Genomic DNA, 15,925 nt, shown 5'->3' with positions numbered 1-15,925 from the left:
AGCCCTGAACTACTGTAGTTAAAGCACGGGGACATTGGATTCTACAGTAATTTAGGACAAAATGATACTCTATTACACTGCACATGGGGGTAGAACAAACTTTAATATTTTTCTAAAACACAAATTTAAGATTAGCTTTGGGTTTTATCTTTATAAATAATGATGTTACCAAGGATATGTTAGATCATGGGCAGGTAATTTGAACAGTGTCATGACATCAGCCCATTCTCTAAAAGTACTCTATCAGTCAGAGCCTTTGATCTTTAAGCAAAGAATTAATGAAAGAATAACTTTATCTTCCAACAAAAACATTGTTCTTTTTATAACGTTTGCCTGTCATCAATTTAACTGGTGAAAGGCATCCTTTCTTGTAATTGGTTGACACTCTCTCAACAGCCAATCGCAAAGCTTTAAATGTAGGGCACTTCAAGCCGCTGGTTACACAAAAGGCCAAACATTGCCAAGTGCGGGAATAACGTGAGATTGAAATTAGCTGTTTAAGATCGTTTGGACTTCCCTGTTACTTTTTGTATGAACAATTAACATGCAAGAAACAGTCTGTCCCGACTGTTTCACTCATCTAAAATACGTGAATAGCACCACCAACTTGACGACAGACCTTCGGCGCCATCACACAATCATTTACATTACCAGTGCAATACAGAATGCCAAAGTTGCTACTGAACCAAACTTCATGTTTACTTGGCACAGTTACGTGAGGAGATTCTGCATCAAGATTAAGTGACTTAAATGTTTTCAATAAATTACAAAAATACCTTTTCACTTCATGACCTTTGTGTTGCTCTTCTGGCATATTGAGATACATATTGTATCATGACAAGTGTATCGAGATACGCAGCAAGTAGAGGGGGAAAGTATCACTGAACTCCTAAAATCTATGTTCTAAATTTGGTTCCAGTTTTTGATGAAACTCAACAACTTCTGCATTTTGAAAAGATGTTGTTAAAGTGAGTGAGTAGGGCCTTTGTCACATTCAGCAACATTCCAGCAACATTCCAGCAACATTCCAGCAACAGGGACACAAGAAAAGTTCTTCACACATTGTACCCAAGCTGGGAATAAAACCTGAGCCTTTGGCTTTATGTGTTAACACTTTAACTACTAGGCTACCCACTTGGTGGTTCAATCCACGGCCGCGTCATACAAGACGTTAAAAGATGGTAATACTGTATTAGTTTGTTTATCTGTTGTTTTACGCCACACTCAGCAATATTCCAGCTATATGACAGCGGTCTGTAAGTAATCAAGTCTGGACCAGACAATCCAGTGATTGACAACATGAGCATCGATCCACGCAATTGGGATCGATGACATGCATCAACCAAGTCAGCGAGCCTGACCACCTGATTACGTTAGTCCCCTCTTACGACAGGCATTGTAAGTCGCCTTTTACGGCAAGCATGGGTTGCTGAAGACCTATTCTACCCCGGATCTTCACGGGTCTACTATACTGTGTCTGAGTTGGGTATTCATTTTGAACTGTGCCATGATGTCTCAATGGGCTAGCACTATAAAATCAGCATTAGTCCGGACTAAAACAAGCAGCCACACAAACACGCACATTATATAAGCGAAGAGACGCTTAACCCCATGTCACCTCACTAGTGCCAGGTAGTGCTAGGTACTGTTAAAAAAATTCCATGTGTCCATTTCATCAAATAAAAGAGTATATTTATTAGACTACCTTCATTTTAACAAAATCACGTAATGGGAGACATTCAGTGCTGGTTGTAATCGATTGCAATCAATCAGTCAGGCAGTTAAGAGGGTCCTATGTTATCGGTATATCAGTGTCACTTCACATGTCATGTACATATCAGTTCTATTGATGACAACAAGTAGAGGCAGGACTGTTATTGGATTGCTTTATGACTGACTACTCAGGAACTCGATTGATCTATACGTGTTGTACATTTCTGTTTTAACAGGGCCAGTGTCGTTGAGAACACTTAAACCAATACCAATAATCAGACATCCTGTTGGAACTGTGCTTAACTGGCTTTCCTTGACCTATCATATACTTTACATATGACTACTGCATATTTCCAGGAACAGGCCAAGTTCTTTTAAAGGATTGTGCAAGGACACTGAATAGCTTACAGTCTGTTGCCTATATACCATGTTATACAAAACTTGGTATGCATACCATAGCAAACTGTTAATACAACTCATAATCCCTACTTTTCAATTATTTGAGGGAAAGATGGATCATAACTATTTTCAATTTTTAAAAAAAAATTTTTTTTAATGATTATGTTTGTTTTAGGAGTTACAAAACTATTCTTCTTGTTGGTACACTTAAATTTCAAAGGTGATACCTAAACATGACTTAATTTGAAAAAAATATTGCGGACATTTTGGATGACAATCAGTCAGCGTTATGAAAAAATAAACCGATCTGAAACCCTACAGTGTTTTATAACCCTCCCCCCAGCTTCAAACATGTCTTCACCTTAGAAAAGTCACTGAAAAAAAAATAGTGACTGCAAGAAATAGATATGAAAACATAATCCCTGAATCAATAAATGAATAATTTTGATCTTAGACCATAAGTGTGAACACAAACAAAGACTAACAACCCTATTCAGAACAATTTGCACAGAGAATGTGCGAAAAGGAACGGCAGAATTGGCAATCTGTCCACCAACAAACTGTCTGTCAGGAGCTGTAGTAGTAACACCAAATTCTACGATAACAAGAACCCTATACACATCCACAGGCTTTGTAAGAGGGACAAATTTCCTGATCCATAACAAACATTAAGATCGTGCTGGAGGCTTTAAAACATTTCAATAATACTACAGATAAGCCGAACGACGTCGTCAAGTAAGTCCCATTAACAACAAGTCAAAACAAGCCTGAAATCTGCAGCCTGTTTCACTCCTCCAGACGAATTACACGTTTCCAACCTGACCACGAGAGTCGTCCTTTACAATGTGAAACTAATGTCAACATCGCAAGAGAGTCAAGTTTAACTGTGAGAGATTTAGTATGCAGTCTCAAGTAGATTTTGAACAATATGGCCATTATTCTGCCGTCAGGGAAGCCTGGCCCTATTCTGTGGTGATATATACCTGTTGGAGGTGCCACACTGTGTTCTAGTATGTACTTCTGTCACAATTTGTTGTGTTTTTATCCTGAGATTAGGTATGTAATTAAATGTTGGAATAAGGTTACAGTTATTAGGTTGACGGACGCAGACAGGTATATTATTGCAAGTCTTTTGTTGATTAATGGCGGCGGTTCTGTGTTGTGCTGTTATATAACAATAGGCTCGGGTCTAGATTAGGGAAAGATATGGGTGAACTCAATACTTTTATTTGATCCTGTTTGTGATCTGAGTGTGGCGTTTACATTGAAATGTAATATATTGGAAATTGCTTTGATGGAACAATTTGTCACAAAAGGTATAAACTGTTATATGGAGTTCATTAAAGACTGGAAATTTAGATCTTTAAGATGGATATACATTTTCCTGAGCAAAATATTATTAGGATAAACAAACTTGTTATTTTATCAGTGATTAATAAGAATGAATAAGATAATCATGTTTCACTCTAGGAATTTTCTGACATGGGCCCTTTATGTGAAAATTTCAAATATTCCAGAGTTATACCCACACTTGCCCATACAGCACAATGTTAAAATGCCCCATTGTATTTTAAAATGTGGGCCTTGTTTCAAATTTAGGGGCTAAAAGCACAAGGCCCCACCCTAGAATTATCCCTGGATAATGAATCATAAAATTGAGAATGTGGGATATGTAAGAATGTAAGGCTAGTATACTTCAAAGTTCATGGCACAGATTGTAATTGTGATTTTACATATACCGTAATCGACGCAATAAGCGCCCGCTCTAATAAGCGCCCATGGAGATATTTGCTAATATATTGGCTAGTGAACAATCCCAATAAGCGCCCCATTCTGATTCATCAGTGTACACAAAACTTACTTATTTGAGTATAAAACTCACTCGTGTGGGCGTCGACGATCATTTTATTCATCATTAATGTGGAGCTGCGTTATCACAAATACATAGATATGTAAGTTAATACTTGCAAGTACGTAGGTAGTATTATTTGTAAGAGACCTATACATCTAAAGGGGTAAAATACTGAGAGCGGACGTTTTCTGCTTTTGCCAACCCACGAAATTTACAATCTTTCAATTCTGTGTTTTTTCAACCAAAATTATATTCCAATAAGCGCCCCTTAGTTCTAATTTTGAGAGCGCCCTGGGTGCTTATTACGTCAAATACGGTATTATATTAATATGCAGCTGATCCTGCTGAAATCATGTTGTAAATCACATTCAGTTACCCATTTGTCTTAAGTGTAAAATCTCATCGAAAATAAAATTGATAACTTAACAAAAATCATATTTCTTACTTTGAAATGAGGACAAACATACAGGTTACACAGAAACATAATGTTATCTTAACACTTAACAGTGAAATCGTATTGAAAGAAAGCATATACAAATCTGGAAATGATATGTTGTTGATTATTTGTCATGGTAAATAAATCCTTCATAAGAACCCTGTATCAACATCATTATTAAACTCATAAAGCACCAAAACACCCTTTCTATTTCAGCCATATCACGTTAGATCTATCAGCTCATGATATAAACTACCATTTTATTTCACTCTGATAACACCATTTTCCCTTTACTTCACTCATGTCTGTGTTACACCCTTGGCATTCTGTTGATCAATGAAATGTACAACATTACCTACTTGTAATTTATCACGTCGATTTCATATCTACTGAAATTGACGACACCCATATCACAATACACCAAATACATTACCATTAAAAAGCATTAAAGACTCTATACAGAAATAAGTTTTATTTATCTGTCATTTTTTCTGTAAGGAATACTTAGTCCATTTCAATAACATAATTGTAAATTTCAATCACCTGTCTGTCTTGACAACCTTTCATTGGTATGAGCGTCATAGTAATAATGAATTATGATTTATGCTGTCACATAAATGTACTCACATCTCCAGTGAGCAATGCATTTCTTTACTGCGATAAGTGCACCTAAGACGAAATCCATTAAGTCTACACAATAATCCTATCACCCACCTACTTTCCATTGAATCTTTCATTTTTTTCATTTTTTGGGTAATCCTGAAATAAGTTTCTTTATCCACAAATTGAAAATCAATAGATTATATTACACTGGAAGACTCATCTCTTTTCCATATGCAAGACAAATATAGTACTTGCTTTACCCAGCAATCACCTAGATAAGGCTGTCTCTATATGGTCGAAATTTATTGCTGAGATGGCATTAATCTTTAACTCACTCACTCACTCACCTAGATGGACAATACATAGGCACACTGTTAAATGAAGGAAACTTCAAGGAATGGATACCGTAAAGTTGGGGAAATTGAAATGAATTGGTGCTTTATACCTTCCATTACAATGCCTAAGACAATTTTTACAATTTATATTGTTCTGAAATTACAAAAAAAATAAAAATAAATAAATAAAAAATCCAGCCAGTTCTTCATTTTAGGCCACAAAATTTGATAAACAGAAATATTACTTGCTATCAGTATCACCCTAATACAGACAGAGTTATTTAGATACAGAATTATGTGAAATTAACTTATTTCTTAGAAACCAAACATACATATTAAACTCTTTAAAAGACTGATTGTCCAATAAGTCCAACAGCAACCTTACTCTAAACTTACACAAAAAACACGAGTCAGCAGAATGGAATTCAGTAAGTACAAAGCAGTATTATATCTTCAAGTATGTTATCCAAGAAATTACTGAATAGACATCTATACAGTAATCAAGAAATCACTGCTGGCAAGGGCAGCTTTATTCTCTTCAAGAAAGATAATGCTGAAATAACATGTCTACAAACGTAGCCCTTGTCTCTCGTTAAAGTCTATCTCAATATCTTATGGCAGCGGTTCAAGGCAATTGTATGGCTGTGCAAACTTGTTAGCCATCTACATTTGTGACAAAACAAGATGATAGAGGAGATTTAAACTCCTTTATTCCTAGAGAGATCAATGCTTGTACATGTACTTTGTGGTCACTGAGGGGTCAGCAGAGTCCAAGTGGGCAGACACTTTGTTTACTGTCTCTGTATTGTCAGATGTTTTAGAGATACAAACATACTAGATTTCAGATGTCTTTAGTAAACAATTAGGGGTCTTAACAACAGCTGATGTTTCAAGATACAAAACAAGGACACATTACTGTGTGTTTTTATTTCATTTTCTTTAAAAGTCTAGGCCAATTTCTTGAAAATGATTTTCAAATATGTTGTCAGGTTTGTATGTGGTAAATTGTGAGAAAAAAATCATTAAAGTTTTAAAACAAATATACTCATATATTTTTATGAATAAAATATATGTTAGGAAATTTTCTTTGGGAGTGTTACTGCCCACTTAAAAATAGTGCCACAATAAATGATGGACAAAAAGGCCATGACATGAGCTCAACTAACTTTCAGACAGGTGAGCTAAGAGTGAGTGAATTGGGTCTAAAGCCACTTTTAACAGTATTCCACTTACCATATTTGACGTAATAAGCGCCCCGCTCTATTTAGCGCCCACGGCGATATTTGCTAATATATTGGCTAGTGAACAATCCCAATCAGCACCCCTTCCGATTGATCAATGTACACAAGACATATATATTCGTGCATAATACGGCCTCGTGTGTTATATGCACCCTTAACTATGGGCAATTAAATTCTTGAAAAATATATCTGTCGTATGTAAACATTTCAGGATGTTTGCATAAACCACAAAATTTATGATCTTTCAACTCAAAATAATATTTCTCATAAGCGCCCCCTATTTCTAATTTTTAGAGCGCCCTGGTCGCTTATTACGTCGAATACGGTATATCATGGCATGTCTGAGTTTAATGGAGGAAAGCCCGAAGTTATGCAGGTGTGTTATATGCACCCTTAACTATGGGCAATTAAATTCTTGAAAAATATATCTGTCGTATGTAAACATTTCAGGATGTTTGCATAAACCACAAAATTTATGATCTTTCAACTCAAAATAATATTTCTCATAAGCGCCCCCTATTTCTAATTTTTAGAGCGCCCTGGTCGCTTATTACGTCGAATACGGTATATCATGGCATGTCTGAGTTTAATGGAGGAAAGCCCGAAGTTATGCAGGTCCCAGATGTTTACCACTTTAGTGAAATCTCTGATATTATTAATTGTCTTACAATTTATTAAACCTTGTAAACTGTCAACTGACAATCGAGTACATGTAAAATGAAATTATACATCACAAATTGACAATACATGGTACAACATTAACGTAAGTCAGCTATTGAGGAGCTAGTAAAATTAGAAGGACCAGTGACATAACCTTGCAGGCCACCACTTTCACAATTACAGTGTTCAAACTCAAGTAGGGAACTGGGGTCCTTGAGGTTTGCTCCTATTAGGGCTGGGACGTGTAACTCGGGTACTCGGGCCGGGTGGGTACTGAGTAGGACCCGAGTACCCACAGGACTACCCGGACCCGTGGTTAGTCACGTGATATATTGTTTCATGACACGAATTCACAATATAAATACATGGTTACACGACAATTTTAAGTTTCCAAATTTCGCATTTCTTCATGACTATGAACACGTTCCTTCTGACATATATATGTTTGAACAAAGCTAAAACTTTAGTCAACTTTAGTGTATGCATGACCACATTGTTTTATACATGTATCTAAATACATTTTGCCAGGGCTACTGTCAAACTATTCCCAATCAGACATTTTGTACCTATCTCTTGACACCAATAGCGGGTACCTGGGTAGGGTCGGATAATAGGAGTGTGGGTACCTGGGTAGTAAAATGGGACTCGTCCCAGCCTTAGCTTCTGTAGTATATACATCTAGGGACCACTAAATTGTAAACTTTTAATAATAGGCTTATGACAAGGACCCCTTGACTTTCATGCTTAATTTTGAACTATGCAAATAGTACATTGCAACTCTGCAGCAGATAAATATTGCTGACTAGTGAAAATAAAAAAATCATTTCTAACTGATGATGCAATATAGGAAGTTTCTTACAATAACGCTTAACAATTAAGCAAAAGAGCATACCGTATTCAACGTAATAAGCCCCCCGCTCTAAAAAGTTCCCACGCGGATATTTGCTAATATATTGGCTAGTGAACAATCCCAATTAGCACCCTTTCTGAATGATCAATGTACACAAGACTTATTTATTCATGTATAATACGCACTCGTATGTTATATGTACCCTTAATTATGGGCAATTTTGTTCTCGAAAATATATCTATCGTGTAAAATATGCACAGATCCTTCTTTTACATCATTTCAGGCTATCAGCATAAACCACAAAATTTACAATCTTTCAACTGTTTTTTGATCTCTCCAAAATTATATTCTAATAAGAGCCCCCTATTCTAATTTTTAGAGTGCCCTGGGCGCTTATTACGCCAAATACAGTAATTGCTTCAAATAATCATATAAAACTCTCAACAACATTGTTGGTAAAGACATTTACAACAAATTACAACAACTGAACTACACAACTACAGGAACATGGGAAGAGAAAATAATCTGTTTTGAAAAAAAACCATAACTCAACTTCAGTAACATAACACCAACAATATCAACAACATGCACACAGTCACCATTACCTTTAACAAACTTCACTGTTTCAGCTGTAAACAACATGGATATCAAATATAAACATACTCTAATTTAGTTATCAAAATCTTAAGATTTGGTAAATTGCAAACATTGTCCACAAGATATATTACAAGAACTGAAGACATGCACATGCAAGTAATTCAATCATGGCAGTCCGTGATTTCAGCCATTAGTCTTGTAACATGTCTTTTGGTCCAGGAAGGTTTGCTTGTAATCTTAATACTAAAACTATTTAAACAGATGTTTCTAGCGATGTCAAGAGAGAGTTTGGGGCACATATTGATGATGTGGCTTCAAAGAGTTCAATTTTGTTTTTGTTTGACATCAAATATTTTAAACTTCAACTGAGAATATGCTAACTACCATTGAGCATAAATCAGGGGCAATCCAACTCAGTTAATACATCATATTGAGACAGAATTGGGAACTTTTCAGTAACAACAATATCGATCTATTCCCTTAGTTACAGCATACTGGATTTTATAATCTATGAATAATAGATGATATCTCTCTGATTCAGACAGACAGACAGACAGACAGGCAGGCAGGCAGGCAGACAGACAGACAGACAGACAGCACTATAGGAATGCAATAATTTTGATGTTAAACACCATTTCACCTCTCATCAACATTTCTAGATATAACGATGAAGTAAATATATGAATTCATTGGGTGGGATGAATGCCGCTTTGAACCGAATTTCTTTAATTACACAACATGTCAGCTGAATGTTGAAGAAAGGCCCAAAGTGTAGTAGGTTGCAGATGTTTACCGTTTTGGTGAATCCCACAGTCATGGTTCATGGTGCTGACAGATCAAAGATCATAATTAGGATAAATCATGGATTCAAACCCATGCAACCCTGCACAGCCAATTGTGGTACTTAGTGGTCTCACCTATGCCCCATAATAGAGCAGAAAATATCACTAAGCTCTAGATTCAAAACAGAACATAGCACTGAACTCTAGATTCATAACAGAACAAAGCACTGGAATCTAGATTCATCATAGAACATAGCACTGAAATTCAGATTCATGATAGAACATAGCACTGAAATCTAGATTCATAACAGAACATAGCACTGAACTCAGGACTCAAACCCATGATCAGCAGATACTTGTACGACTAAGGGGGGCAACTCTGCACAGCCAATTGTTGCACCTTGGATGACCTCCATCTAAGCCCCTACACAAAGCAGACCATAACAAAGAACAAAGCACAGAACCCACCTGACAATCTTGAGGAGTCTGCATGGAGAGTATTCTTTCCCCGATCCGCCCTGCTCATTCCTGGTTTCTTGGACTGACCAGACTGCTTGCTATCACTACGTCGAGTTGTCGCTATACCTGTAGTCCGATTTGAATCCTCATCCTCGACTATTTCCGGCAAACCCGACTTGGGCACTTTCTTCTTTAACTTCTCTTGTTTATCAGTCCGAGTCGACCTCCCGTCATCGTCAATACCTTGTTTATCATCGTCACTCGGGATGTCAGTAACTTTTCGATTAAACATCTCCCTTGCTACTATCGTCTGCCATTCCCGAGGAACATGTATCACATCTGCAGTGAGATCTTTATAATTGAGCATTAACTGGTATTCTAAACTCTTTGGAATAAATTCCACTAGGCTTTCATAATTGTATATAATTCTCCCTAACTGGTAAAGAATACTTAAGGCTGACCTCCTGGCCTCCTCAAAGAGATATCTCTGTGAGTCCTCATCGTTGGACAGAGTGGTGTCCAGATGGTTCTTGACGTGCTGAAATGCCTGGTTAATCTCTGGCATAAGACTTTTCTTCCCCAATCCATCTCCGAACAAATCTTCTTCCTGCTTTTGCTTTTCCTTGCTGGCCAGATAGGCAGCGACCCGAGGATTCAGGTGAGCGAATTTTAAACTGTCCGGTAAGTCCTCTGGAAGTTTCCGGAATCGTTTAGTTGGATATTGGAATCCAGCTTGTTGGAAAAAGTAAGGTTCCTCCATCTTGGGAATAATCACAGCCCTTTATTTGTTTTTTTCTTTATATCATGATCGCATATTCTGCCCATCAGCATCCTGAAATGACAAAAAAATATTCACTAATGATTCATCCCCACAGTGTAACTAAACAATCAGAAACCATCCGAACTGCTAAGAGTCCTGTTGCGATGTGGCCAATAGGTTCTGAGTTGAGACGGTTACAATGCGATTGCAGATATATTGATCAGTATTGTTTACACTGTAGTGACTGACCCGATGACTGCGTGATGAATATGCATAATTCCTGTCTGATGAATATGCATAATTCCTGTCTGATGAATATGCATGCATTATATACATTATGTTGGCAACAAGCAGGATCAGTGAGTCAGTCACACCCACAGCTAATGGACATGCCCGGCATACCTTGTATTGGGACATTGTACTGGAGATTAGTGTAATAGGATTTTCATGTAGACTACACCTATATGGACCATATGAGACGGAAACGGAATATTTTGAAGTGAATGTTAATTCTGTTGTGACATCAGGACCCGAAAGAAAGAATAGATTCTTCACTTTGGAAGCACACATCTGTATGAATCTGCTGGCTTCCCTCGTTAAGTTTCCACTTTTGTAATCTTATTACTTTTGTTGTCCTTACAGGTACATATAGTGAGTGAGTATGGTTTTATGTCGCTTTTAGCAATATTCCAGCGATATAACGGCGGGAGACACCAGAAATGGGCTTCACACATTGTACCCATGTTGGGAATCGAACCCTGGTCTTCCCCAATCGAACACTTTAACCACTAGGCTACCCGACAGCCCCTACAGGTATATATATATGTTCTCTGCCTCATAGCATTCATTCACCTGATGAAGGAGTAAGTATATACTCCGAAGCTTTGTGTTCCTCGTAATAAAGAAGTTGACATCCATTCTCTTCCTTATGTATAAATGATGCAGACTGAAATGAAGGTGATTATCTGAAACTAGTTCAATTTCCCCAGTGCTGCATAATAACATGGTATCCTTCTAAAACACCATGTTGAATCCAAAAATATTGTTTATTTTTGTCCAGACAGTGACCTGTGGTGCCAAATAGCCAAAGTAAATTCTCTTTGTTCAAACAAATAACGGGGTTCAAAAGTAACATAAGTCTGCTAGTCCAAGACTATAAAACTCAGGAAGGATTCCTTTACCCGTGACATTTTCTTGTGGACCACAACGTCTAAGACGGCAACTTTGCAGCTTATCATTTTTGCAAACAGGTGGAAGTAAAAATTAATTTATAACCCTGACTAAATTAATGATTAATGTTTATCCTCGCCCGTTTTACTACAAAACACCCCTCTTCACATATTCTATTTATCAAAACTACCTTAAAAATTGAATTGTATGTCTGTTCTCTTCTTAATTTACATAACACCACATATATAGTCCCAGTAAACATTCATCTTCATGTGAATCACAACCATCAACATATAAAATAAACATGCCTTGAACAGCTTGTTAATGGAAAAAGCAAAATATAATAAAAACTTGATCTGCCTCACATCGTTTTAGGTTTTGAATGAAAATCAAATAATTAATTTATTCAGTACTTATACTGATAATCAATATTTATATAGATAGACTGCCCATTCTGAATTTTTATGATTTCTTTGAACATTTCTCAGAATACTGTGAAGCAATTTTACACTAGTATCCCATTCACCAGTACAGTAGTGAGTGAGTTAAAATTTAAAGTCGCGTCAGCATTGTTTCAGCCAAGCGAAGAGACCAAGTTGATATATACACAATTTAATTATGAATACAAAGTAATATTTAAAAACAATTTATCAAACATATTTGAGCATCACAATATCATTCATACATTTTAAAACACCGGCTATAGTCCACCAGTAACCAAAGCTAGGCCACCTCACTGGGGATCATGGGGACTTACGGTGCCACCAGCACAGTAAACTAACACCTGTAGAGCACTTATTTCAAACACTGTGTACCATATTCGACGCAGTAAGCGCCCCGCTCTAATAAGCTCCCATGGCGACATCTGCTAATATATTGGCTGGTGAACAATCCCAATTGATCAATGTACACAAGACTTATTTATTCACGTATAATACGCACTCAAATGTTATATGCACCCTTAATTATGGGCAATTAAATTCTGGAAAAATATATCTGTCGTACATTAACATTTCAGGCTGTCAGCATAAACCACAAAATTTCAACTCTGTTTTTTTCACCAAAATAATATTCTAAAAAGAGCCCCCTATTTCTAATTTTGAGAGCGCCCTGGGCGCTTATTGTCGAATATTTCTTTTACTGAAACCCTTCTATAGGTCTTGCCTATTAAATATGGTTTATTTCTCTTCATTCAGTACTTATCAAACAAACAAAGCTAATCTGCTGTTAACAGAAAATCTTAAGCTGTAACACACAAACAGACAGCCTTATTGATATATCTAGAAATATTAAACGTAATTTTCAATAAATGTTATGATTACTATAAGGTACCTTTGTAATTTGACAGTAAGCCCCTTACTGTGTCAGATAGTCATTATCATATTACTAGCTAATGCTTGTAAATACAGCAGTGCCACTGTCAAGATGTCGATCAGGCCTCTCTTATGTGGTATGATGGACGACATCTTGATCTTCTTACTCTGAGATGTTATTATATGACTGCTACTCAAATGACCAGAGAGCACTTATATGTTAATTATTGGCAAAATGATCCTGAAACAGAATTATGTTTAGAAATAAGAGTGATATTTGCTTGCATGACATTGTTGAGCATTAGTCATGTGAGTTAGGTCACTCCTAAAAGCATGACCATTTAAGTTACATGACAACCATCTTCCCGAAGCAAGGGTGTTAACTGACTATAAAAGTCCAGTTTCCACTCTTGCCGAGCTAGGCTGGAATTTCCAAGCTCGACTGTAGCGCCGCCAGTTGCTATTATGAGTTATGTCTCTACTATTGACCAATCAGATTCAATCTCTCATTTCACTTGCATTTGCATCAAACAAAATGGCGGTGCCCGGTCAAGACGATCTAATCATGGTCCATATTGTAATATAATGGGTATTACCCCGTGAAGTGAATCATATCACTTGAGCACCTTGAATAAAAACATGAAAAGATTGGCAAATATCTGTCAACACCCAGTTGGCTGTACGCATGCTTTGCAAATCCTGCAGTCGACTGAAATCTGCAGGCTCAATTCCATGTTTACCAAATGCATGTGCAGCTCGTTATGCAATTTTGATTGCATTAACTCCAGATTCCAGCCTAGTTCGGCAAGGGTGGAAACTGGACTTTTATTGTCAGTTAACTCCCTTGCCTCGGTAAGATGTATGTCAGCTTCATGTGGGAGGGAAGCTCAAAGTGATAGAGGTTGTAGATGTTAAACACTGTAGTACAACCGAAAAGTAGGTGAGGAGAGGTGATGTAGGGTTCAATGCTGCTTTTCAACATCTTTGCCTGTTTTCCTTTGCTTGTTTGTTGTTTAACGCCGCACTCAGCAATATTCCAGTTATATGGCGGCGGTCTGTAAATAATCGAATCTGGACAAATTTAAGACAATCCAGTGATTGACATCATGAGCATTGATCCATGCAATTGGAATATGATGACATGCATCTTCACGGCTAAAAATTATTGCCATTATATATCATTGTGCATGGTGTGTACTTGACCACTGAGATACCATTCCACAGTTTAACATGGATAACCCACTCAGACCTAGTATATACAGACTCCAAGCCAGTCCTTGATTTAGCCCCAAATAACGAAGTGCCAGATAGGGTAACAACAAGTACCAAATTTTAACTCTTTTGGTAGGATGCGGCCAGGGATTGAGCCACCAACCTTCTGCTCTCCGGGCACACACTCTATCCACTTGACCACAGAGGCGGTCCCCACAAAAAAGGGTGGGGCATTGCCAAACCATACACAGCTTTTTACATTATGCCCAAGGTGACACGTGTACTAGTTATGATAAACATGATTATTCAGTATATTAAATGTCCACTCTATCACGATGAGTACCAAAAACTGATTTGGTGCTTTTGACACCATATAACCATAGTTTCAATTTGGAAGTGATGTCTCCATCTTTGTTTTCAGTAACATCACCTTGAATTTCTCTCACATACGAGGGTAATGTGACTGGGCTGCTATATATGTTGTTTTGTGTCATTCAGATGGACTCAAAATAGCGCTTTATTGTAGAGGATGGGTGAAGCATATATATCATAATAGAATGAAGACAAAGCAAACTGGGTAATTGAGGATGCATGATTTTTGGTAGCTTAGAAACTATATTACCAAGATTTCTACAAACAGACATTTCAGTCAGTAATCAGTTGGAAAGAGTTTGTCGAAAGAATATAGTATAGAAATGAAATGAAATGAACAATATACATGTAAAATGAATTTGTGCTTCTTGTGATACTAAGTTCATTGTGTATGTTGAGGGATTACTAGGCCTATTATAAAATATATCAGAAAAATAACCATGTGTTAGCAATACCTGTCAAAACACAACTATTCAATAAAATAATCGCATAATTGAAGTGAAAGAAGTTCAATCTTTATGTAACCATTGCATTTTGGATATGATGAACATCAAACACAATTTCTCAAAGTCACGGGACAGTTTGTTTTCACATTTCCAATCCCGAGTCGAGGACTGTTACTGTTACTATAGTGTTAGTGACAGGTGTCCGACCTAGGCCTACTGCTAATGTTATCAGCGTTCAGTGAGGTTTGTCACTGGACGTTTTCAATCTCCGATTGTAATTATCATTAAAATACATTGACATAATCTTACCCGTCTTAAATAGGATGACAGTGGCGTAATACCCATCCATTAACTAGTTTCTATCCATGCGGTGCGAGAACGGGCTCCGTAGGCCGCCATCTTGTTTGCTTGTTGACAACGCCATTGAGGGTTGCCCTTGTCACCTAGCAACCGGACGCCACGGGTTGAAGTGCTCGTTCGGCTCTAATCTCACCGCCACTTTACAATCAGAAGGGTCTCGGAAGTATCACCAATACATTTAAACACTCGGCATCGAGGCGTAATCTTGTCGGTATCCATTATCAATTATTTGCCACTGTGAAATCTGCTTGAGATAGTGAATTACCTACACTATAAAAGATCACAGAGACCCGACAATGACGATCTGTGATATATGTCGGGTCAAGCAGTAGAAAAACGCTTCTCCACTGTGAGAGATCTGGAGC

General features: G+C 37.2%; 1 protein-coding gene across 1 annotated transcript in view; it reads right to left on the bottom strand.

Moving 5' to 3' along the window:
- LOC139446027 (uncharacterized) overlaps nucleotides 1-15,598 on the bottom strand; it is a 59,268-nt gene extending 43,670 nt beyond the window's left edge. Inside the window, exons 1-2 of the mRNA XM_071227291.1 lie at nucleotides 15,510-15,598; nucleotides 9,937-10,759 (exon numbers count right to left, since the gene is read on the bottom strand). Of these exons, the coding sequence (XP_071083392.1) occupies nucleotides 9,937-10,687 (751 nt within the window). The 5' untranslated portion in view covers nucleotides 10,688-10,759; nucleotides 15,510-15,598. The remainder of the gene's footprint in view (nucleotides 1-9,936; nucleotides 10,760-15,509) is intronic.
- Between the last annotated feature and the right edge of the window lie 327 nt (nucleotides 15,599-15,925).

This window comes from Haliotis cracherodii, unplaced genomic scaffold, assembly GCF_022045235.1.
Source record: "Haliotis cracherodii isolate W230 unplaced genomic scaffold, xgHalCrac1.p SCAF_6, whole genome shotgun sequence".
Taxonomy (NCBI): domain Eukaryota; kingdom Metazoa; phylum Mollusca; class Gastropoda; order Lepetellida; family Haliotidae; genus Haliotis; species Haliotis cracherodii.
Note: the sequence above shows the minus strand (reverse complement) of the source record. Positions and strands in the feature narration are given on the sequence as shown.